This window comes from Bos indicus, chromosome 1, assembly GCF_029378745.1.
Source record: "Bos indicus isolate NIAB-ARS_2022 breed Sahiwal x Tharparkar chromosome 1, NIAB-ARS_B.indTharparkar_mat_pri_1.0, whole genome shotgun sequence".
NCBI classification, from domain to species: Eukaryota; Metazoa; Chordata; class Mammalia; order Artiodactyla; family Bovidae; genus Bos; species Bos indicus.
This window is the reverse complement of record NC_091760.1, coordinates 2,586,126-2,611,113: the sequence shown is the minus strand read 5'-3', so window position 1 is coordinate 2,611,113 and position 24,988 is coordinate 2,586,126. Positions and strand designations below refer to the sequence as shown.

At 42.6% G+C, this 24,988-nt stretch overlaps 2 protein-coding genes across 9 annotated transcripts in view; one reads left to right on the top strand and one right to left on the bottom strand.

Moving 5' to 3' along the window:
- The window catches only part of CRYZL1 (crystallin zeta like 1), a 33,775-nt gene extending 22,326 nt beyond the window's left edge, over positions 1-11,449 (bottom strand). For all 3 annotated transcript variants that reach the window (XR_011565430.1, XM_070785104.1, XM_019963298.2), the window contains exons 1-4: positions 11,323-11,449; positions 2,589-2,660; positions 926-1,003; positions 125-197 (exon numbers count right to left, since the gene is read on the bottom strand). Coding sequence is in view for 2 of the 3 variants with exons in the window: in XM_070785104.1 (XP_070641205.1) it covers positions 125-197; positions 926-1,003; positions 2,589-2,654 (217 nt within the window). In the remaining variant the exon portion in view is untranslated. The remainder of the gene's footprint in view (positions 1-124; positions 198-925; positions 1,004-2,588; positions 2,661-11,322) is intronic.
- A 765-nt stretch (positions 11,450-12,214) lies between these two features.
- The window catches only part of ITSN1 (intersectin 1), a 253,883-nt gene continuing 241,109 nt past the window's right edge, over positions 12,215-24,988 (top strand). For 2 of the 6 annotated variants that reach the window (XM_019960645.2, XM_019959939.2), the window contains exon 1: positions 12,215-12,457. The gene's annotated coding sequence lies outside the window, so the exon portion shown is untranslated. Of the gene's footprint in view, positions 12,458-12,826; positions 13,294-24,988 lie in introns of those variants that run through there. The other 4 variants (XM_070783667.1, XM_019961450.2, XM_019962135.2 and 1 more) reach the window with 4 other exon arrangements.

The following is a 24,988-nucleotide window of genomic DNA, read 5'->3' as shown; positions in this document are numbered from 1 at the left end:
TCTGTATAGTTTCTTTGTATTGAATAAGTGTATATAATTTTAATGTGTCAGTAAAACAATTAGCTACCATTTACTTTCCATTATCTTAGAAAATAAATACAGATACTTCTATCTGTAAACTTACCATCTAACACAATTCCAGCAACTTCTCTCCCAACAGGAAAGAATTCCTTTTCCATCTTCATTTCTGCAAGAAGCTAAATAATGACAAAGGCTTGAACTTATTGTCAAGAATAAATTCTAACCTCTATTCATACAAGAGAAAAGCAGGAGCAAAAATCAAACCACAGAAAAAGCAAATATGACTCCATTTTTGGCATCAAGACAAAAAGCAAGTATCTTCACAAAATAGGTTCCTTTGTGGAGCAGGAAGCCAGGTTTGCTAAGGGATTCGTTGATATGTATAATTTTAATGTGTGAGCAAATCAATTAGCTACCATTTAATCTCCATTATCTTAGAAAATACATAGAGATATTTCTATCTGTAAACTTACCATCTAACACAATTACATATAAAATATTTTCATATAATATTATAAAATACATGAGTTCAATTAGATGGAATTTCCTGATTAATATAGAAATCATATTAGTATATATATTAATATAGAATTAATCAGATCAGATCAGATCAGTCGCTCAGTCAGCTAGGAAAAAAACTTACCATGTATTTCTATATTAATTAGTATATTATTTCTATATTATTAATTAATATCTATTATATAGATATTAAGCCTATATATTAATATAGAAATAATATACTAATTAATATAGAAATACATGGTAAGTTTTTTTCCTAGCTGTTCAATTCTTCTAGGAATAATTTCTTGGTACTCAGAAGTCAGTTATTATTATTATAATTTTTGTATACCAAATATATTTGACTTTTGGCCAAATCAAAGCACCAATATCTTAGTATTCATACCTTTGTATTTATCTGGCTCAGAGCACAAGCTTTAACTTGAAGTTTCACATAGTTATCTTCTGTAACAGGAAGATTTTCCTAGAGTCAAATGATAAAATTGCACATTCCTTTGAGAATACTGCTTTCATGTTGCAAAAATTTTCATATATAACTGAACAAAATAAAAAAGACTCAAAATCTTACACCAAAGTTAACTGAAAAAGCTACAAACAATTACTTTATAATATATAATACGAAAGAATGTAGGGAATTCGGGGTAAAAAATTTCAAAAGTCTTAGGGTACTAATCTGAAAACGTACTTCCAAGCTATGGATAAGAATATATGTGCAGGCAATGAACAGAGGATAACAAAGTAGAGCAATAAATACTGTCCTTCAGTTCAATTTAAATCTCAAAGCAACATGTGGGGATGTCCTTAAACACATATATACTTAATAGATGCACTGTACTGATCATGGAATTTTCTTAATGCTATATAGAAAGTTCTTTAGTGTCACTTGTTGATTTCTACCTTATTTAACATCTGTCTTGGACATTTTAGCATGCCCCATGGGACTCTGGGGTTGAAATACAAACTTGATGGAACTTAATTTACCCCTCATATTCCATAGCTAGATATAACTTCAAAGGCAAAGGTATTTCAAACGTTGGTATTTAGTGTCATCTACCAATGACATCAGTAATTAAAATGCTTTCTTCAATCCTTGATATGCCTCAAAATTAGATCAAGTGTTGGCTAGTTGGCTAGAACAGCTACCTGCGCAGTGCCTCCTGTGTTCTAACCAAGTGATCACTGTATTTGACATGAACACAGTATTCTGGGATTTCCCTTTTTAAAACTCAGATTTGATAATATTTGGTAATTATGTGAAGATATTCAGCAGTATCGATAATTTTATACTCATGATTGTGTGAACCTGGTGATAATTATTTCCGAGAGCCAATCAAACCTCTTGGACCTCCATCCTGACCCAATGGTAGAAACTAAACTGATTATAGACTCCTAATCTAAGTGATTTTGGAGTTGTTGAAAGATGAAAAAGAAAAACTGAATTGTATTTGTTATCCAGAGATTCTTATTACTACTATGAAACACACATACAATATGAAATACATACGCATTTAGTTTTTGTCCCTAAACTAATAGTGGAATGTCTTTGGCCTGCCACAAACCTTTCAAACAATCATTAATAGATAAAAATTCTACTCTCTATCCTTAAAGTAGTAAAAAAAAAACTGGAAACCTTTAAAGCTTAGTTCATGAAGTAACTTTGCAATGCTTAGAAGTTAGTGTGAAAAACAATGTTTTTCCACCTCTTTAATTTCACAATATGAAAGTATTTTCTGAAATATGGCTGCAATCTAAAAACTCGTTTTATTGTGGTATTCAGAATAAATTGGGTTAATTTTGCAATACATAAGACTACTCAAGTTGTTTAGTTTCTTATTATCTTTTATACTACCACACTGAGGAACTAAAAACTCTTTTGCAGCAACTCTTTTAAAAATATAGTTATACCATATCGACCACTGTTTTCACATAAAATTAATTTATAGGGTGCCACTCAAAAATAATTTGTAACGGGGTATTTAAAACTAGGTCTGTGACATTTGTAAAATACACTATCTTGTTCCATCTAAAGATTAAATCATTTTTCTTACCCTTTCTTGGAACACAAATGTTATTTCTTCATTTGTAGAACTTTGTTGAAAATACAAGCCTTTCATAGTCACCTAAAAATGATAAAAGAAAAAATATACATGAAATATACTAACCAACAAAACATATGCCAGATGAAGTGAAAGCATAAAATGAAAAATAGTTCTAAAGGATAAAATGACAGTTTAACTGCAGTCTTCAAATGAATTTAGGTAATAGTTCTTGAAAGCAATCAAACAAGAGAATATGCAATAACCTCAGGTACGCATTTGAGAATGGGCTTATAATTCAGCCTTTCACACCAAGACTTAAGTTCATCTCATTATTCAACAAAAATTATGAGATGTACCTAAAAAAAAAAAAAACTGTGCAGGCCAGAGGGCTCAATTTTAATAACCAAAAGTGTCATTTAAAGGGCTTTCAAAGTCTTAAAAAAGTCCACTGGAAAGGAAAAAGTGGATAATCAAGACAGTCATTGAAATTGTGTCCCTAATTCCTCTGTATCCATTTACAAGACATTTGTTGGTGCTCAGTTGCTCAGTCGTGTCCAACTCTTTGCAACCCCATGGACTGCAGCACGCCAGGCTTCCCTGTCTTTTACCATCTCCCTGAGTTTGCTCAGACTCATGCCCATCGAGTTGGTGATACCATCCAACCATCTCATCCTCTGTCATCCCCTTCTCCTCCTGCCTTCAATTAAACCTGTATTCTGTGGACATCCTGAAGCATCTCTAAGGATTCCACAACTGTTTCTTTAATTCCATAGTAATTGTATGACAAGACTTTTGTAATGTAAATTTTATAGAGGTACCATATAAAATCAGAGAAAAGTTCACAGATCCTAAGTATATAGCTTGGTGAACTTTACAAAGTGAACATGGCCATGCCATAGCAGGAAACATGTCACTAGAACTCCAGAAGGTCCTTGGTTTCCCTTCTAGTCACTATCCCCCTTCTAAGGATACTCAATATCCTGATATTCAAGTGGAGATTAGCTTTGTCTGTTTTTGACTTTATATGAATTATGCTCCTTCTTTCTCTCAGTATTATGAGTTTCACTCATGCTATTGCCTGCAGTTGTATTTATTTCATTCAGTTACACAGTATTCCACTGTATGAATTACTAAATGTCCACTGCACTAAAGATAGACATCTGATGGTTTCCAGTTTAACACGTTTACAAATTATCCTGCTAAGAACATTCTTATACATATTTTTTGATGAAAGTACTACAGTATTATTGAATTTATGAACGACGAAACTGAGACTTACAGAGGCACATTCCTAGGGTCTCATGGCTCCAGCCGGGCCAGAGCTGAGACAAATCAGATGCTACCAACTCCAAAGTCATTTACCTTTACCATTATACTTAATGGTTTCTATTGAGCTGCTAACATTAGATGTAAAACTAGAACCCTATCTCCTTTAGTTCAGGATTCATAATTAGTAAGTGCTTGTTGACAGAACTAGCTACATAACTTGCAGAGTTCACTGCAAAATGAAAATGTGGGGAACCTTGTTCAGAAACTAAAATTTCAAGATGGTAACAGCCAAGCATCAAACCAAGCATGAGTGCCTTCTGACTGTGAGTCCAGTGTGACTGCAGAGGTACTGTTCTTATGAAGCTGGCTCTGCAAGCTGAATCGTAATGGGTCTAAAGGATCTTTATAGAGGGTTTTTACTAAGCAGTTCAGCAATGGTTGCTGCTTTCCAGTAGGTGGTAATCAAATGCTGGAACTAACAGAAACGAGTACACATTCTAGACACGAAGAGAATTTACATGTCTCTAGGCTTCTGGTTAAGGAAGATCTGTGTGTGTGTGTGTGTGTGTGTGTGTGTGTACACATCAGTAAGTTTGTCAGGGTTGTAAGGGAGAGGGGAAGAACCTAAGCATAGAACAGCAGCTATGTATTACCGATGACAGAAATCTAACTTCTTCCTAGCTGTCAAGCCATCTAAGATGCATACCACTGTCCCTAGTTTACCTTACTCCTTCATTCTTCCAACACATCCCGTCTGATCTAGGCATTATGTGTGCGTGTGTGCTCAGTCGTGTCTCTTTGTGACCCCATGACTGTAGTCTGCCAGGCTCCTCTGTCCATGGGATCCTCTAGGCAAGAGTACGGGAGTGGGTTGCCACTTCCTTCTCCAGGGGATCTTCCCGACTCAGGGTCTGCGTCTCCTGCATCGATTCTTTACTGCTGTGCCACCTGGGAAGCCAAGTTAACTTCATACCATATGGCCGCCGCTGTCTCCAGGCTCCAGGCCCTGCTTGCTCTCTGAGACTGTGCTGTACTTACTCTACGGATTCTGCAAAGTAAACAAAGCTCAAGTCCTACTCCCTCTCTGAAATCACCTCCCAGTGACACGCAGTCTACTCCATCTGTTCCATGCTTTTAGATTTCATTACATACTGACAAAACCTTGCTTTATTCATTCAACTAGTGGGTTCTCCCAGCTTTGAAGAATCAATATCCCATTATTACTGAATAAATAAAACTCTGCTTCACTCAATCTGGAGCCACTAGAATTGCCTTTTTGAGAAATGAAATAATTACACATCAACACCTTGATTTCAAAACATCTCCCTTTGTGACTCTGGAAGCCACTGTCTTCTCTGCCCACTGCATCTGAAAACAAATAGCATCTCTCTCAGATCAGCAGTCACAGGAGTCTCATACTGTATGCACCCCAACTTCAAAGACCCTGGAAGCTGTTTGTATGTACCCGTGGTGTCCCTTAAGGTGACTATTATATACATAATAATGCCCATATTTTTGGTCAGATCATCTAAATAGTTCCTCCAAATTAGGTTATAATCAGCCTGGCTGGTAGAAAAAAGTAATGTTTAGTTGTTGATTCAATAAAGAACCAGGTGGGAACAAAAACCACCTCTCAAAATTACAAAGTGAAGAAAAAGAAGTATTTTTATAAAAGTGACCAGAAGAAAATTAAGGAAATATTTATTTTGCAAGCCCAAAAAGGAAAACTGAGTTCTCACCACAGAGAAATGGTACAACAAATGGTATTCAAAACCCACTTAATTTCTTAGGGAGTGGTCCAGATTAAATGGAACACTTAATCCATTATTTAATAAAATTTTTATTGAACATAAAGACATTGGCACACAGGAAATACAATAACTGAACACCTCGTAAAATAAAAATAAAAATTAAATATATACTATTTATCATGCTATTTCCAAAAATGAATGTCATTAACCTCAAAATTATATATTCTACTATCAGTTCAGTTCAGTCGCTCAGTTGTCTCTGACTCTTTGCGACCCCATGAATCGCAGCACGCCAGGCCTCCCTGTCCATCACCAACTCCCGGAGTTCACTCAAACTCACGTCCATCAAGTTGGTGATGCCATCCAGCCATCTCATCCTCTGTCATCCCCTTCTCCTCCTGCCCCCAATCCCTCCCAACATCAGGGTCTTTTCCAATGAGTCAACTCTTCGCATGAGGTGGCCAAAGTACTAGAGTTTCAGCTTCAGCATTAGTCCTTCCAAAGAACACCTAGGACTGATCTCCTTTAGGACGGACTGGTTGGACCTCCTTACAGTCCAAGGGACTCTCAAGAGTCTTCTCCAAACCACAGTTCAAAAGCATCAATTCTTCGGCACTCAGCTTTCTTCACAGTCCAACTCTCACATCCATACATGACCACTGGAAAAACCATAGCCTTGACTAGACGGACCTTTGTTGGCAAAGTAATGTCTCTGCTTTTCAATATGCTATCTATGTTGGGCATAACTTGCCTTCCAAGCAATAAGCGTTTTTTAATTTCATGGCTACAGTCACCATCTGCAGTGATTTTGGAGCCCCCAAAAATAAAGTCTGACACTGTTTCCCCATCTATTTGCCACGAAGTGATGGGACCAGATGCCATGATCTTAGTTTTCTGAATGTTGAGCTTTAAGCCAACTTTTTCACTCTCCTCTTGCACTTTCATCAAGAGGCTCTTTAGTTCCTCTTCACTTTCTGCCATAAGGGTGGTGTCATTTGCATATCTGAGGTTATTGATAATTCTTCAGTTACGTCCAATTTTAAATATATCTCACGTAAGTCCACAAATTGAAGATTACGTTCCTAATACTTTAAGTTTTTATAATATCAACATATTAAACCTATTATAAATCTGGAGAAACAAAAACAAATAATTTTTGGTATAAAAGCAGAATAAAGACTTTGCATAAATTAAACACTTACCATAAATAATACCAAGAAAGTAGTTAATGAAAGTACTAATCTTTTAAAGGATTTCTAAAAAAAAAAATCAATGGGAAGACATTTCAAATGGTTTCCTCTTAGTTATAACAACACGAGCCTCACTTGCTCTTCCCCTGCTATACTTGCTCCCCCAAGGAGCTCATCTATTAATGATTGTAAGTAAAACCTCTATAGATCAATCCTTATCTATACCTTCAGACCAAAAGTGTTCTGAGTATCAGCTCAACCTCAAATTCAACAGTCATAAAACCAGACTTACTTTTCCCGCCCCCAAACGAGATTTTGTTGTGCCAACTTCAGCCATCGAGGGTATCTTAGAATCTCCCATAATTCCCTCCTCTAGGCTTCCTTTTCCTTTTTAATCTCCTGGCTTAAGTGCTCATCTTAGATGTTAGCACAATGACAGGCCAAAATTGTGATGCCTGAGGCCTGGGCTACCGCCACAGGCCGCTGCACGGCTTCTTTCTCTCCTTGTGGACAACACACCTGTGGACAACTTCAAAGTCCAGACTCTTCTTATGTGTTCAAATTTTCATTATTCCCAACACAAACTTCATAATACAGTGAAGTATTATGCTTCACCCACCCTCATTTTTACTTTAAGGAAAGCAGACAAACTGTCAAGCAGCTGGGCTACTTTAAAAAAAAACAACAACAGATGAAGTCAGCTCTGAAATGTGGCCCTATTATGCTCATCATCTTGCCAGGCTGAGTAAATCTTCAGTTATACTGAAGAGGTGCTTAAGTTTTAACCATGTTCTTACCACCTGTGGGACTTTTCACACATATCCACATATCAGGTAAAGAAGAATGTTAAACCATGTACCCTTAAAACCTATTACGGTCAACAAAACAGAAACTAGCTGGAGGTCTGGTTCAAATACCACATACTTTGCAGGCTGTAGAGGAGACTGGTAGTCCTATCTGGACAGGTCAGCTCTGCTTCCTAAAGAGGAAGGGACATCTCTACATTGTGCTGGAGACAGTCTCCAGAAATCTATAAATTCCAAGGACACATAAACAATGAATACACTGGCGTTATACACTGTACTGCTCTCCTGTGCCTGTTACAAGATGGGCATGGGAGACGCTGTGATGGTGGCTCACACCTAGCTAAACTCTGGAAATCATTTCTAGCTAGTAGCACATATCATAAGAACTTTTCACTTTCACATTTTAGGTATACAAAACTTAGGCAGATGCTTGAAGTGACATGGTCTATTACTAGATGGATTTAAACTAGAGGCTGCTGCTGCTGCTAAGTCACTTCAGTCGTGTCCGACTCTGCGATCCCATAGACGGCAGCCCACCAGGCTTCCCTGTCCCTGGGATTCTCCAGGCAAGAACACTGGAGTGGGTTGCCATTTCCTTCTCCAATGCATGAAAGTGAAAAGTGAAAGTGAAGTCGCTCAGTCGTGTCCGACTCTAGCGACCCCATGGACTGCAGCCTACCAGGCTCCTCCGTCCATGGGATCTTCTAGGCAAAAGTACTGGAGTGGGGTGCCATTGCCTTCTCCAAACTAGAGGCTGGATACACATTTACAGCAGCATCATAAAGGAGATTCAAGCATCAGTTGAGGGGCATGGGGATGAGATGACCATATCAGTCTTCTGATTATGAGAGTCTAGATTTATATGGACATTATCAAGACATACTTGATTGAATTTGTATACAAGTGTGGCATCCTCTTGACATCTCACATAAGCTGAGATCTAAAGATAGGTGAAGAATTAGGAAAGGAAAATAATTTTTTAATAAAGGTTTTATGTGGAAGCAAGACAAGAGGCATGTAATTAGCTATGTCAAACTGTTGCCTATCCATGCAACAAGTGGCTTCCAACAATGACCTCTTCTGAATCTCAAAAGAATTTTTGATTAATTCTCCTCCCTCCAAGAGAGCTTAACTTTTGTTATTTGCTGATTTACAAAATACCTTTTCACTTAAGAATTCTTACTAGTGGACCCCCTTGCCAGTACTGCTGGGGGGTGGGTACTGCTTTGGGAAAGCGGGATGGTCATTAATTCGTAGATTAGAAGTCACTGCTCCAGTTTGTATTCGATGTAGGGCCATTTAATACAGTAAGTTCAGAACGACGGAAACATAACTTTCATTTATATTTCTGAGTTGGCATTCCATTTTTCCATACTGTACTCCTGGGGAACAGTGGAACCCATGGTGCCATGAATGCCAGTCTCCCTTCCCCGCTGGCTTAGTCATGTGGCACTGGGACAAGGCACAGGATGAGGAAGGTAAACTGAGGGCCCTCCCTACTGTTACTACACTCTCCCTCCTTGCCAACCGATGCAAGGGATCCTCTTCTCCACAGACCAATCTTACTGCAGTCTGCCAACATTTATTTAATTCTCTAAATCACTATAGGCTCTTTAATCATTACTTCAGATGCAAAGTAGGAACTGTACTTTTGATTAAATATTTACTAATAAATTCACCATCAAGGGAAGATAATTTAACGAGATGTCATCTTTACAATGTACAAGAAGAAAATCATTTTGCAAAAATACTAAATAAAGATGTATTTGAACTATTCCATGTGAAGTTCGCATGAGCAAGAAAAGATTCACTTTTATCAATGAATGAAAGATTTCACCAAAAACAAACCCCAAAACATTGTGACTGCAAGGTGAAACATTTTAAGAATTCCCAAGCCTTCTTTCAAAGAGGTATACAGATGAACCAAGACACACTACTGTCCAGCATATAGTACTGATTTAAAGGCCTATATATCTCCTTGAGGTTTGGAACGCTCTTCTTCAATTTAGAACTTTGATATTGAATGGACAGCACAGAGAGTTGTAAAACTGCCAAAATAGGTCACTACAACTGAAGGAACTTTGCCTTGTATGGTGAACCCCCTCTGTTTGAAATCTGAATGTCTCAGGATTAGCCATAAACTAGAGCAGAGGCATCAATGAATTGAAATTAGTGACAAAATGTAATAATTATACACTGCGGTGATTGATGGATAGGATTTAGAAGTCCTAAGTGACCCTACTTCTGAATCCTGGCTTTTCTACTTATTCAGTGTACGACCCACATACACTGCTGCTGTTGCTAAGTCGCTTCAGTCGTGTCCGACTCTGTGCGACCCCATAGATGGCAGCCCACCAGGCTTCCCTGTCCCTGGGATTCTCCATGCAAGAACACTGGAGTGGGTTGCCATTTCCTTCTCCAATGCATGAAAGTGAAAAGTGAAAGTGAAGTCGCTCTGTCATGCCCAACTCTTAGCAACCCCATGGACTGCAGCCTTCCAGGCTCCTCCGTCCATGGGATTTTCCAGGCAAGAGTACTGGAGTAGGGTGCCATTGCCTTCTCCGCCACATACACTAAATACTTTCAACTATCTGGGCCTTAAATTCAACACCTGTAAAACAGGGATAGTAACAGAAAGGCTTAAATAATACATGCAAAGCACTCAGTACAATACCTGGCACAAAGGAAGTGTTAAATGAATGCTGGATATTCGTGCTATTATTTCTGTAAATTGAGTTGAGACCTGGTAAAGTACTTCCAAAGTCCATCTCACAGAGCAGTAAGGGGTTTTGTCACGGGCAACCTAAGATTTAACACCTTTTAATTTCTGCAGTGGGTTGTATCATCCAGTAGCCCTTGAACTATGCCTAGTCAGAACTGAGATGTACTGTTAGCAAAAGATGTCTATCAGGTTTCTTCGAATGTGAAGAAAATGAGAGAATGTACAAAATCTTGATTTTTAAACATTTGATTGTGTGCTGATATGATACTATTTTAGATATACTGGGTTAAATAAAACTCTAGCATTAATTTCACATATTTCTCTTTATTTAAAAAAAGTGGCTCCCATTAAATGTGCAAACCTTGCTGCCCATAACCTGGACTAGCAGCACCCGAGAGCTTGTCAGAAATGGAGATTCTCAGGGCCCGCCCACACCCACAGCATCATAGTCTGCACTTCAAAACGGTTCTGAGGTGATTTTCACGCGTTGCTCCAGAGTATTCCTCCGTTTAGCTTAAATCTGGAGGGCAAATCTGGACCTAGAGTTACATAAAACCGAATGCCCCTGCTTTACGTAATTGTTCAACGGGGGAAAAAAAAGTGACCGAGGAGAAAGCAGTAGTATAGAAGTAGTAAGCCAGAAAGAAAAAGAAACTCAAAAGTATAGAAACAAAAAGACGCGGGAGTGGGTAAAATCCAAACTGGGAGTCTCGGTGGAAGGGAACTTCGAGACTTTTGCTTCCATGAAAGTGGAGGAAGATGCAAACTGAAATAACATCCACCATCAAAACCAGTAAAAACCAGGAAATAGGCAAATCAAGTATCTCCCTCCCCTCAGCGGCCTCAGCTAAGCCAGCTAGGCCTGAGCCCGAGAGGTGTTAAGAAGGTTGGGGTGCAACGGAAACCACCCTGCGCCCCAGGGCTGGACGGTCCCGCGGGGCGTCTCCCGAGCTTCCGCCCAAAGGCCGGTTTCCCAAGACACGTAGCGCGTCTCCCGGTGCTCACCTGGCTCGGAGCGGCACTAACGGCCTGCAGCTTCACCTCCGCCACCTTCTCGCCCCTCAGCAGAGGGCCCACCCCCTAAGCGCCAGAGGCTGTTCCCATTGGCCAGGCCGCTCGTCAGTCTCGGACTCTAGAGACCGCCATAGCAACCGAACGCGGAACTACATCTCCCGGCATGCTCTAAGGCGACGCGCCTGGGGCTACCAATTAATGCGAGAAGACCGCCATAGCAACCGAACGCGGAACTACATCTCCCGGCATGCTCCAAGGCGACGCACCTGGGGCTACCAATCAATGCGCGAAGTCCTAGAGGCCGAGGGGTTCAGCTTTATGTAAATATGTTCAAGACCACACCCTTCCTCATTCCAACCGTATCCCCATCACCTTCCTGGGACTGTGCCCCGCCCTCCCTGTGCCTCCACATTGTTCTCTCCTATGACACCTGCCGTTAGTTAGTTGAAGGCGTCCTAACTTGTGCCTCGCCTCGCACAGCAACAGCCTAATGGCACCGAGACCATGGAACAAAACGTCCCGAAGCCCCACACCAGACGCCTCTAGGCACGTCGGGAAACCCTACACCAGACGCCCGCTTCGGGAAAGGGGGCGGGGCGGCGGGGGGGGGGTGGGGCGACTAGGTCCCGCCCCCTCTGAGCTTGCTGATTTGTCGATCCGGCTATCACTCCCTCCTCTTCCAGTTTTTTTTTTTTTTCAGTTGCGTTTCCCCCGTGGTGGGCGGGGCTAGATGAGGGGGCGGGAGGAGGTGTGAGTCCTTTCTTCCGATTGGTTGTTTTTTCATTGTCCCCACCTACCCACCGTGGGCGGAGACGGAGGGGAGGAGAGGGCGCGGGGGAGGCAGGTCCCGGGGGAGATGAGGAGATAGGCGGGAGCGAGGGACTGAGGGAGGGGAGCGAAGGGAGGCCGAGAGCTGAGGTGGAGACGGGAGGGCGCGCAGCTTGGTTGCTCGGTAGTACGGCGGCTCGCGAGGGAGAATCCCGGGCGGACTCAGGGACGCCCCGAGAGGCGGGCGGGGATGGTGTGCGGGGCTGCGGCTCCTGCGTCCCCTTCCCGCGGCGACTGAGCTGCACTGATTTTTTTTTTGTCCCCCTGAGGCGGCAGCGTGGACCCGCCTGGAGATGAGGTGAGGAGAGGGCTGGACCGCCTCGGCCTGCTTTGCACCGGGCAGGCGGCCGGGGCGAGGGTGGGCGCGATGGCCGCCCGGGACGCCCGTCCACCCCCCTCTCCCCGACCCCGGGGCCGGTGTGCGAGTCCCTCCCGGCGCCCTTCACCCTGAGTCGCGCACCCAGGAGGCGCCCCTGTGCCTCGTCCTTCCCATCCTCCCTGGCCGCCGGGGGTGGCTGGGTGGGTGGTGGTGGTGGCGGCCGGCTGGCACGCGCCGGGAGGCCGGGGCTCCGCGGCGGACAGAGGCTGGGGGGTGGGCGGCGGCCGCGGGACGGGCTTCGGGGGGTTGAATGGGCATCGGTCGCCGTGGCCGGCCGAGCTGGGGGGAGGTCCCGTCCTTTCTCCAGGGGCACGCGGGGCGGTGGGGTCCCTTGCAGGGCTGACCTCGCTGCCCGCGGTCGCCCGAGTGGGGCGGGCCGGCCGAGCCTCGCCTCCCCGCCAGGCTGCCGGGGATCCGGAATGCCCGGCCTCTCCTCCCCGGCTCATCCCTTCTTCTGTCTCCTCCGCCCGCAAAAAAAAAAAAAAAAAAAAAAAAGAAAGAAAAAAACTACCCTGTCAGTGAAGGGCAGTCAATGCCGTTTTGGCCCCGCGTCCTCCTGCTGGTACTGACTTGACTCCGGTGGTATTTCACAGAAAGCGGCTCATCCTTTCAAGGGGGGAGCGCGTCCCCGGTGTCGGCCGCTTCCCTTTCCCCTTCTTTACGCACTGACACGGTTTTAGTGTGGACCGAAGCCACAGTTACCAGGCTCTGTCTGGCTTGACCGAGGAAAATGCAATCAGAATCCCCAGGAAAAGGTAACCGACGAGGAATGGGGTTGCGCCTTTCCCTCTTACTTCTTGTTTGCCTTTTGGATTAGGAAGCACCTTCGTAGATTACATTTCCTATGGGCATCTTTTGTTGTGATTCAGACTAAAGGCTTTGCTTTTGAAAAAAACCATTAGGGGCGTCTGTGTTGAGTTGACGCTTCTGGAGATTTTTTGATAGCCTCTGAATATGAAAGTTTCCTTTAGAACTTTGCCATCCTCGGTGCTATTCTGGAGGCAGCACCAGCCTGAAAATTTAAATAGATGCGACTCCGAATAGTTGCGTTTCTTTGTGCTTAATCTGCTGGCATCCTGCTCTTAATGTTTACGTGGTCGGGACGTCCAAATAATAAAAACAAGCGCAATAAAAAGTATAGATAATAATAAGAAGTACCGTGCCAAAAATGCATCTGGAAAATCTCAATTCTGTCATCGGGGAGGCAGTTTTTACTAATCCCTTTGAAAGGATGAAGACCAGGCTCAGAGTTTATGTAGTGGACAGGATCTGAGGGTAGGAAATGGGACCATGGAGCCAGCAGCCCGGCTGGTTTATGTAGTGCTACTCTTACTGTCTGAAATAGGAATATATTTGTTGGGATACCTTTATTTTTAATATGACTTAAGGTGCAGAAGCTTTAGTACCCCTCCTAAAGTTATGATTTTTACTTATTATGGAGAACAAAATACTCTGTTTTGTTTCTAAATTTTTAATAGTTCACCTGAAACATTTATGTTATTTTTATGATTGTTTGCTTATAACAAAAGAAGAAAAACATTTTTCAATATTGAGTTCTTTCTGTAGGACAGTTGTAAAGAACTCAAAAACTTTAGGTAATCCAAATTCAGAAATGAAGGACACTAATTTAGTGATGGTCCAAAAGCTATTTAAGACTTCTATAAGTAGCTCCAGTAGGGTGAATTTCTGATAGAATTGTTTTTGAAGGCTATTTCTTTATTTAAGAATGTATCTATTGAAATTTTTGAGGCACATGGTACCTTCACAAAAGTCTGTTATTATTCTGCCTGAGTAAGAGAGGAAATGAACACATTTTTGATGTACTTTGGAACTCTGTGGATTGTTCAGATACTAAGCATTGTGAAATAGGGCATAAAATGAGTGGTAGCAAGTTAGTTCCCTGAAATGTTTGTCTCTCTTAGCTTTTTTTTTTTTTTTTTTTTTGCAATTGACTAGCAATTTCCTTTTTCTTAATGCTTATCCCTCTATTATCGGAAATAAAACTCTGCTTAAATTCATGTTTTCTCCAAATAACTAGATTGAGGCAAACTCAAATCTCCATAAAGGGGGTTAAGGAGGAGGTGCCATTAAATCCCTCTACTCTTACTCAGCTTTAATGTGGATTTGTGAATTATAGGGAATTAATTACAGGTCGGTTGGGTTTATATTACTCAGTTCACATTCCACTGCCGTAGGGCTCTTCTCTTGTGAATGATCTTTCTCTTCTGAATAGTTCCACTTACTGGCAGGTTTCTCAACGTCTAGACCTCAGATCACTTACATCAACATAACCTGAAGTTCTTGGTAAAAATACAGACTCCTGGAATCTGATTTCCAACAAGCTCTGCAGGAAGTTTTCTTACACAGTAGCATTGGAGAACCACTGGCATTGTGGTTGCTTCTCACTGAGTGGCCCCAGACCATGTCCTGAAGAGGATGGCATGTTTTTAAAGTGACAGAATAACTTTCATACCTTGGACATCTAATAAAACACCATGACCTTCAGATATGTAAGGCACCTGTAATAATACATCTCAGAAGGGCAGAGATCACTGTACCTCCTAAAGTAGTGCCTGGAGGAACTCTATGAAATATTTGGGTGAATTACGTCACAGTGAGGCCACACCTTTAAACTTTTACTTGTAAAGTTCATCTTATCATTTCATAGTCACTTTATAAACTGGTCATAAGTACCACACCCCAGTCATTTCTGTAAGTTTGGTTGGGTCTGAAAGGAGAGAACCTTTCCCAAGCATAACTCAAGATGATAAGCTGAAAAGAAGGCTCCTAGCAAAATGTTTGCTTAGACTCAAAATGTAAATTTAAGTCACAGCATAATGGTAAATTATTTGGTATCAGTACATCAAAATGCCATTTTATAGCCTATGATAAGTCCAACATAATGCAATAAAAAATTGTTTTTTCCCAAAATAAAGAAAATTAGTAATTTTCCAATTTTATTTTTCATACTCCTAATATATGACCTTCACTCCTTTCTGTCAGAGCCCAGCATAGGCCCCATAAATAACAGCTTCTGCTGTGTAGTTGAGGGTATGGATAGTTAAGAGTGCAACCTCTAGAGGATATTGGGTTTGACCATACATAGTCTGACTTTACCAGCTCAGCTGGTAAAGAATCTGCGTGCAAATGCAGGAGACTCCAGTTGGGTTCCTGGGTGAGGAAGATCCCACTCCAATGTTCTTGGGCTTCCCTGGTGGCTCAGATGGTAAAGAATCTGCCTGCAATTCAGGAGACCTGGGTTTGATCCGTGGGTCGGGAAGATCCCCTGGAGGAGGGCATGGAGACCCACTCCAGTCTTCTTGCCTAGAGAATCCCCATGGACAGAGGAGCCTGGAGGGCGACAGTCCATGGGGTTGTGAAGAGTCAAACATGACTGAGCGGCCAAGCACTACACAGCACGGTCTGTGACTTTGATCTAGTCACCTAACCTCAGTCGGAGAAGGCAATGGCACCCCACTCCAGTACTCTTGCCTGGAAAATCCCATGGATGGAGGAGCCTGGTAGGCTGCAGTCCATGGGGTCGCTAAGAGTCGGATACGACTGAGCAACTTCCCTTTCACTTTTCACTTTCATGCACTGGAGAAGGAAATGGCAACCCACTCCAGTGTTCTTGCCTGGAGAATCCCAGGGACGGGGGAGCCTGGTGGGCTGCCGTCTATGGGGTCGCACAGAGTCGGACACGACTGAAGCGACTTAGCAGCAGTAGCAGCAACCTCTCAGTGCCTCAGTTTTCTCAGCTGAAAATGGGAATTGTAGTAAAATGTAATACTTCTAGGACTTCCGTGGTGGTCCAGTGGTTAAGAATCTACCTGTCAGTGCAGTGGACATGGGTTCGATCCCTGGTCTGGGAAGATTCCACATGCCACGCATGGCACAGCTAAGCCCAGTGTGACGCAGCGGCTACCCCACATGCCCTAGAGCCTGTGCTCCGAAAGAAGAGAAGCCTGGCAAAATGAGAAGCCCACGCACCACAACTCTAGTTGTGCAGTGCTGTGCTGTGCTTTAACCCTAACCCTTTACCATCGAAGCCACCAGGGACGCCCTGGTTGCGCCCCCTGACGCAACTAAAGAAAGCAGCATGGAAGACCCAGCACGGCCAAAATTTTAAAAATTAAATTCAAATACAGTAGTTTAAAAAATTTAATACTTCTAAGTTCTCACTTAAGTTCTTGAGACACATTCATTTAATATATGTTAGTTATGATGATAAAATATTGAGATATATAAAAATGTATGAAACTCTAGTCTGTTCAGTTTTTGTACTAATGTACTTTATTGTAGTAAGTAGAATCCATTGCTTAAAAAGAAGTCTCTTGCTAATTTCCTGGCACTGAATATGTGTAATTTTAAAATTACAGTAATAACTAAACATTAAAAGTAACTAATAAAACATCAGGTTCTATGCAGATTTTTTTCTAAATAAAGATAAGCCTGTCATCCCTCTCAGCTTAATAGTACTATTTCAGAAAGAATCTGTTAATCAGTTAGATGATCCCTTGTATTTTAAAATTGCATGTTTGTGGTAGAACAATTGAAATACAGGAAAGTAAAGAGTAAAAAACCATAAAATACTTGGAGGTCCACTACCTGAATACATTTCTATCCAAACTGTTTTTTCTCTATGCTGTTTGTCAGTATATATAACTTAGGGTAGCAAATATGGGATCCTGGTATACATTTGGTTGTTTCCTAACCTGTGCTTCTTAGCATCTCATTATGAATCTTTTCTTCTCTATGTAGTCAGTTGTAATGTTGACTGAATAATGTTCCATTTTGCAGATCTATGATTTATTTATTTATTTGGCTGTGTCGGGTCTTCCTTGTTAATACAGCCTCCGTTGCCCAAGGCATGTGGGATCTTGGTTCCCTGACCAGGGATTGAACCCACATCCTCTGAATTGGAAGGTGGATTTTTTACCTCTGGACCACCAGGGAAAGTCCCCAGCTGATTTGTTTTTATTAAACATTATTTTTCTCCCACTGCTATTATCATTATCTCTGCAATAACTGTCCTCTATGCATCTCTATATATCTTTGAGATTTTTTTTTCCTTTAGGATAAATTTCTAGAGGTGTGATTGTAAGATCAAAGTACATATTATGGTTTAAGGGTTTTTGATACATCCTTTCAGTTAGTCATTTAGAAAGGTTGTAGCAGTCTACACTCAGCATGTTGTATAAGAGTGCCATGTCCCTCCCCCTTCCTTTTTTTTGAGGACTGACTTAATAAGTGACCAACCTAGGGAATTGTTTTATCTTTAGAAAGAAGAATGGGTTGTTATTGTGACCATGTTGGTGATGTGATCTGGAAGCTGGATATTCATACACCTGTAAGAATAACACCTAACGCTTACCAAGTCCGTTTACAGCATTTTATAAGCATAAACTCACTTAATATTTACAAATTCTCGTTTTTTAGATGAATGTGACTTGAAAACCAAAATACCCTCTGTTAAGTCACAGGAGCCAGCAAGTGACTGCAGAATAGTTACTCTAGAGCCCAAACTCCACAGCGCTGGACTGCCTCTTGTCTGCAAATGTTGTACGGGTGTTGGGGGACTTTTTGCATTCCTGATTTCTGTTTGAGACTAACCTAGCAGTTTCCTGGCATGTATTCATTTATAAAGTAGCTGGCACACAGATTCAAAGCCCTCTCAGTAAGGGGTTAGTCTCAAAACTTAGCTCACAAATAAGCCTCCTATCCTGTCTAGCATTCACCTCTGAAAGCAGTATGCTACCCTTTATTCTGTAGTAGTTTTCCTAACACCCCCCATATGAAAAACAGGATCAGAGTCACAGAGGAGACTAGCACAGTTGGAAAAGGCAGTTTACTTGATGTGGACCTGCCTTGGAAACACAAGACAAGTGGGCTTAGGGACAGAAGTGAGCTTAGGGACGCAGCCGGGAGCCTGTACAAACATTTCCACATCAGCCTTGTTGGAGAATTGAAGTGTCTGGTGGAAGTTCAGTTCAGGAATGCAAGGCCTTACTGTAGAGATGTCACCCATCCACTGGGAGATTGTTGTTTTTTTTTTAAACCCTTCTAAAGTGTGATGGTAGAAGATCATTGATGTTTTCTTGCTAATGACTAGGCTGCTAACACGGAGAAGGCAATGGCACCCCACTCCAGTACTCTTGCCTGGAAAATCACATGGATGGAGGAGCCTGATAGGCTGTAGTCCCTGGGATCGCTAGGAGTCGGACACGACTGAGCGACTTCACTTTTCACTTTCATGCATTGGAGAAGGAAATGGCAACCCACTCCAGTGTTCTTGCCTGGAGAATCCCAGGGACAGGGGAGCCCGGTGGGCTGCTGTCTATGGGGTCGCACAGAGTCGGACACGACTGAAGTGACTTAGCAGCAGCAGGCTGCTAACAAAGTGAATTTCCACTAAGTTAATCTGTTTGATACGTTGGCCACCTGACATGAAGAACTGACTCACTGGAAAAGACCCTGATGCTGGGAAAGATTGAAGGCGGGAGGAGAAGGGGACAACAGAGGATGAGATGGTTGGATGGCATCACAGGTTCAATGGACATGAGTTTGAGTAAACTCCGGGAGTGGGTGATGGACAGGGAAACCTGGTTTGCTGCAGTCCATGGGGTCGCAAAGAGTCTGACACGACTAAGTGACTGAACTGAATCTGTTTGAATTCGCCATCGCTCTCTTCACCTTTTTTTCTAGTAGGATTAATGATTGGCAGCTTACCTTGCCAGCTTATCTCCCAGAGAGAGGGTTGGTGAAATCATTTTGGCTTCAGCTCTCTGGCCTGAGTTTGTGCTATTGAGCGAGGCAGGACCGCCCCAGTTCAGTGGTAGGCTGGTTACCAAAACCCTTCTCAGTGCTGTGTGGGCCAGGGCTCCACCCGGCCGGGTGGGAGTGGTCCTGAGGCCCCTTCAGTCCTTATCCAGTGGTGGAGCCAGGAGCTGAACCGAGGGATGTGATAGTTTCAGACTCACCTGAATTTGAATGTGAAAATTACAAGGTCACAGCAGTTGGTCAGAATTTTTTTTTTTATTCTTGGTTAAAGTTAAACATCCTCTCCTTCATGCAGGAGGGCCAGCTTTGGCTTCTCTGTGGCTTGGGGAGCATTTTGACTGGTTTCTCTCTCAGGGATGGTTGTGTTCATCCCTGCATTGTGCCTGCAAGTCCCTCTGGTGACTGGTGTATACAACTGCAGGAAATGGGCAAAGACAACTGGCTTTTCTGCCATGTTTTCACCGGCCTGGTTAAGGAGAACACTGGCTCTTATGATAAAAGCTAGGGGACAAGATGCCATTGGAGCCATTTATTGTGCTTGTGTAGAGGCCTGCTCACCTCTCTCTGAGGCAGATTTTCTGACCTGCTTTATTCTAACAAGGGTGAAAGTAAAAGCATTAATTGCTCAGTTGTGCCTGACTTTTTTCGATCCCATGGACTGCAGCCCACCAGGCTCCTCTGTCCATGGGATTCTCCAGGCAAGAATATTGGAGTAGGTTGCGAGTCCCGCTCCAGGGGATCTTCCTGACCCAGAGATTGAACCCACATCTCCCGCATTGCAGGCACATTCTTTACCACTGAGCCACCAGGGAAACCCTGTAACAAGGGTAATATATTATAAGCCATTGAATAAACACACACATGTACCCATTCCTGTGCATTATCTATAACAAGAGTATTTGTTGTGCATCCACTGTTTTATAAAAATCAATTCATTTCTCCTGTAAAGATAATAGATTTTAGAAGCAAGTAGCCTTTCAGTTTCTGGAATCATTTGAAAGTCAACTGCTCCATTCTTACAGAATTAGAGTATTCCATTTTGATCACTGACATATAAAAGCTGTAAAGCTAGTAAAAAGTTGACCAAACAATTAGTGGTATATTCCTGGTATGTATACCAGGCTTCAGTGATTAAAATTCCCTCCTCCTCTCTTCTTCACTTACAAAAAAGTATTGTTAAACAAAGCCAGTCAATAACAATAAGTGTGTTATAGGTAGTACTGCTTATTTTCAGATACCTTGAGATATAGTTAATAAAATTGCTGTTTGGGTATTCTGAAGAATCCTCCCGTCAGCGCAGGATACACGTGTTCGGTCTCTGATCTGGGAAGACCCACCGGCCATGGAGCACCGGAGCCTGTGTGCAACAGTTCTGTGCCTGTGCTGCAGCCGCGGCCGCTGAGGCCTCCACGCGCTGGAGCCTGTGCTCCGCAGCAGGAGGGCAGCCCCTGCTCTTTGCAGCTACAGAAGGGCCCTCTCAGCCACGAAGACCAAGCATGGCTGAAAATAGATACATAAATCAAATTATGAACAAATGTAAGCGGTCTCAAAACAGAAAAAAAGAAATGAAAAAAAAAAGATGATCAGAGGAACTGAGGAGGAGAACTTGGTAGGGCGGTTGAGTAGGGGTGGGTTCCACGAGAGAGGAAGGCTTGGCCTCACAACCGGGAGCAGGGTCCAGGGCATGGTGGACACTCAGCAGCCATGTGCTGGCCCCAGGGCAGGTGAGCCCTGGGACAAAGCAGACAGGCTCTGGCTTGGATTTTCCTCAGAGTCAGAGGAGGCAGGATGCTGATGTCAGTTTTAAGCAGGGGAGACCCTTTTGTTTGACTAGATCCCTCTGGATGTTATGTGGGAGTGGCCTGGACGAAACTGAGAGGGAGATGTTGAACTAACAGACCCCCCCACCCCACCCCTTGCTGTCGGTTACCTGAAAGTTGTACTTTTTCTTCACCGTGAAGGTAGTGTGATTTACTCTTTGATGGGGTGAGATGAATGGCGATTTGTATAAACTTTTTGAAGTTCTCTGAGGACGAGAACCCCGTAAAATCACTATTCTTATGGATCGATTAACATCGTGTAAAATAAAGATCGGGAATTTAACTTTTTAACCATTAACTTAATTGAGGTTATGGCTGCAGATTTCTGGTAGGAGAGATTTTTCTGCTTGCATTTTTTGGTGAAAGAAACTTAATGTATGGAAATGAATCCTTAGAATAGGGTTTTATGAATTGAGTGTCTATAGAAGCTATGCACTTGAAGGGAGATCCAGTTTGTTAAGTGCTAATATTGTCTGTCCAATCTGGTGTTTTAATTAGTATCAAAGGAAGGGAAATACTGCGGTAATTGTAACCTTATGTTACTCCCTTAGTTCAATTAGTTTTAAACCATAGTCATTATCTGTTATCTTTAGTTGTTGTGATCTCATTACAACAACTGAAGTGATGAAGTGATATTGCAGTTGTGATTTGGGAGATTAAAAAAATAACACGTTTTTTCTTATTACCAAAACGATACATGTTTATTGAAGACAGCTTTGGAAAATACAGGTAAGGGTGTAAAAAAGCATACTCCAAATCTCCCTGACCAGAAATGATGCCTGTCCATACGCTGGGAAGGGTCAGCTTTGCTCAGATCGCCTAGAAGCATAGGTGCATTTGGTCTGGGTGACTCGCAGGCCTGTTTGGGACTCTGGGACCTGGAGATGGGACAGCGCAGAGTTGGTCAGCCCACACATTCCCGGCCCGTTGTGTCTTGGTGCTTCCACGCCTTCTAGGTCTTTAAGAGAAGTTGAAAATTTAGAAATACAGATTTTATGTGAAATCTCCCAATTTTTATGTGAGACACAACTACTAATAACCCACTGGGATTCAGGCAGAGCAGACCTGACGGCTGCATTCAGTCTTTGTTGCCTTGCCAGCTTATAACCTCAGCTACGTATAGTTGTGTAGCCTGTTTCTCTCTCAGTATCAGTTCACTTCAGTCGTTCAGTTCTGTCCCACTCTTTGCGACCCCACGGACTGCAGCACGCCAGGCCTCCCTGTCCATCACCAACTCCTGGAGCTCGCTCAAACTCATGTCCATTGAGTTGGTGATGCCATCCAACCATCTCATCCTCTGCCATCCCCTTCTCCTCCCACCTTCAGTCTTTCCCTGCATCAGTGTCTTTTCACATGAGTCAGTTCTTAGCATCGGGTGGCCAAAGTATTGGAGTTTCAGCTTCAACATCAGTCCTTCCAGTGAATATTCAGGACTGATTTCCTTTAGGATGGACTGGTTGGATCTCCTTGCAGTCCAAGGGACTCTCATGAATCTTCTCCAACACCACAGTTCAAAAGCTCAGTTCTTCAGCACTCAGCCTTCTTTATAGCCCAACTCTTACATCCATACATGACTGCTGGAAAAACCATAGCTTTGACTAGATGGACCTTTGTTGGCAAAGTAATGTCTCTGCTTTTTAACATGCTGTCTAGGTTGGTCATAGCTTTTCTTCCAAGGAGTAAGCGTCTTTTAATTTCATGGCTGCAGTCACCATCTGTAGTGATTTTGGAGCCCAAGAAAATAAAGTCTGTCACTATTTCCCTTGTTTCCCCATCTATTTGCCATGAAGTGATGGGACTGGATGCCATGATCTTCGTTTTTTGAATGTTAAGTTTTAAGCCCACTTTTTCACTCTCCTCTTTCACTTTCATCAAGAGGCTCTTTAGTTACTCTTTGCTTTCTGCCATAAGTGTGGTGTCATCTGCATATCTGAGGTTATTGATATTTCTCCCAGCAATCTCTATTCCAACTCTCTCAGTATATTGGAGTATACTCCCAAGCCTTAAGGGTATGCTGCCTTGGCAGTGTGTACTGATCTCCTGTTTCCTTACTAGCATTGGGTAAAGCCTTCTCAAAAAAAAAAGAAAATCCTAGCCAGTTTTGTTTGTTTTAATTTGCATTCTTTTTGGTACAGTTACTGAGTTGCTGGGCTTCCCTGCGGCTTCCAGTGGCTCAGTGGTAAAGAATCTGCCCACAATGCAGGAGACTCAAGTTCAGTCCCTGGGTCAGGAAGCTCCCCTGCAGGAGGAAATGGCCACACACTTCAGTATTCTTGCCTGGGAAATCCTATGGACAGAGGAAGCCTGGTGGGCTACAGTACATGGGGTCGCAGAGTCAGACATGACTTAGCGACTGCAAAGCAAAAATGAGTTGAACACTGATTAAACGTTTATTGACCTTACTCAGATTTACTTGGTAACTCACCACCTTGCTAGAACTCTTGAGTTCCAGTAGTATTTTGGTCATTTATTTAGTGTGTCTCAACTTTTGTAATATTATATAATATTTGCACCCCATTAGTCCTAGTAAATAGTACTCATGGCAGGTGTCATCCCCCGAACCTGAGGGCCTTGGTACCTGGAGCACATCTGTAACCCGTGTTAAAGAGCTACGGTTGAGAAGCTCTGGGTTTGGTCAGTGGGACTGTTTGAGCACGTGCTCTGTATCTGGCAGTGCTGTGGCTGTCCAGCCTTGAACCGTGACAGCGGTCTCAGCTCTCTAAGACCTCATGATTTTTTTTTTTTAATTTCTCTTGCGTTTATCATATTGACTGTCATATTTATAAAAGATAATTCTTATTTCCAGAATTTATAATTTTTTGGCTTTTATTTCTTGTTGACATGAACCTTCTCCCGCCGCCCCCCTCCCCCCCAAAAAAAACAAACCAGTGGTGGATGCTAGTCAGCCTCTAATTTCTTAAATTCCATTAATTCTCTTGAGTTCTATTAAACTCTGCTACAAAAAGTCGCAAGTGGACTTTGGTGAGCAGTTCCTTTCCTGTGATGATGAAAAAACCAGGGTACAGTGCTAGGACTGTGTAGTGGGAACTTCTGGAGTGTCTAACTCGACATAGATCCCTTAACTGTCCTCAAATCTAGACATCCACTCCCCTGCATACTTCTTCCTCCCCACAGAATACACAGAGGATTTAATCAGGTTTAGTTCGGTCCTGACCCAAGCTAGTCCAATCAGTGTCCTTTTCTTGGAAATTGACTTTGGGCCCAAGTGAGGGTTCGACCTCACTGCATTCACAGGGCCCAGCGTAAAAACTTGGGAGTTCTAGGCTGTTGTGTTCTGCTGTTGTGTCTGGGGACAGAGAAAGGTAATTTATGGATGGAGAGATTAAATTAAGTATATAGAAGCAGGAAGAGAGAATACCACCTGAGATTACTTTAAACCTCCTCCTCCAGTCCTTTCTGGGGCTGGGTGTTTTCATGTTCTGTGAAGTTCTGTGAAGTCCTGTATTCTTAAGATTAACAGCTCTCCCCCCACCCCACCTGCTATATACCTTTTAGCTGAAGCCAGCTGAGGTTGGGTTGTTTAAACCTTCTCTTCATTTTCAGCCCTGTATTCTTTCTATAATCCTACCTTATCTCTTGTATTTCTTGACTATCATCTGAGGACGTTGTGAATTTATTATTATTTTCTCCATATAACAGCAACATCAAAAATTAAGGATATACTAGTATATATAAAGGGGAAGGCGATGGCACCCCACTCCAGTGCTCTTGCCTGGAAAATCCCATGGACGGAGGAGCCTGGTGGGCTGCAGTCCATTGGGTTGCGAAGAGTCGGACATGACTGAGCAACTTCCCTTTCACTTTTCACTTTCATGCGTTGGAGAAGGAA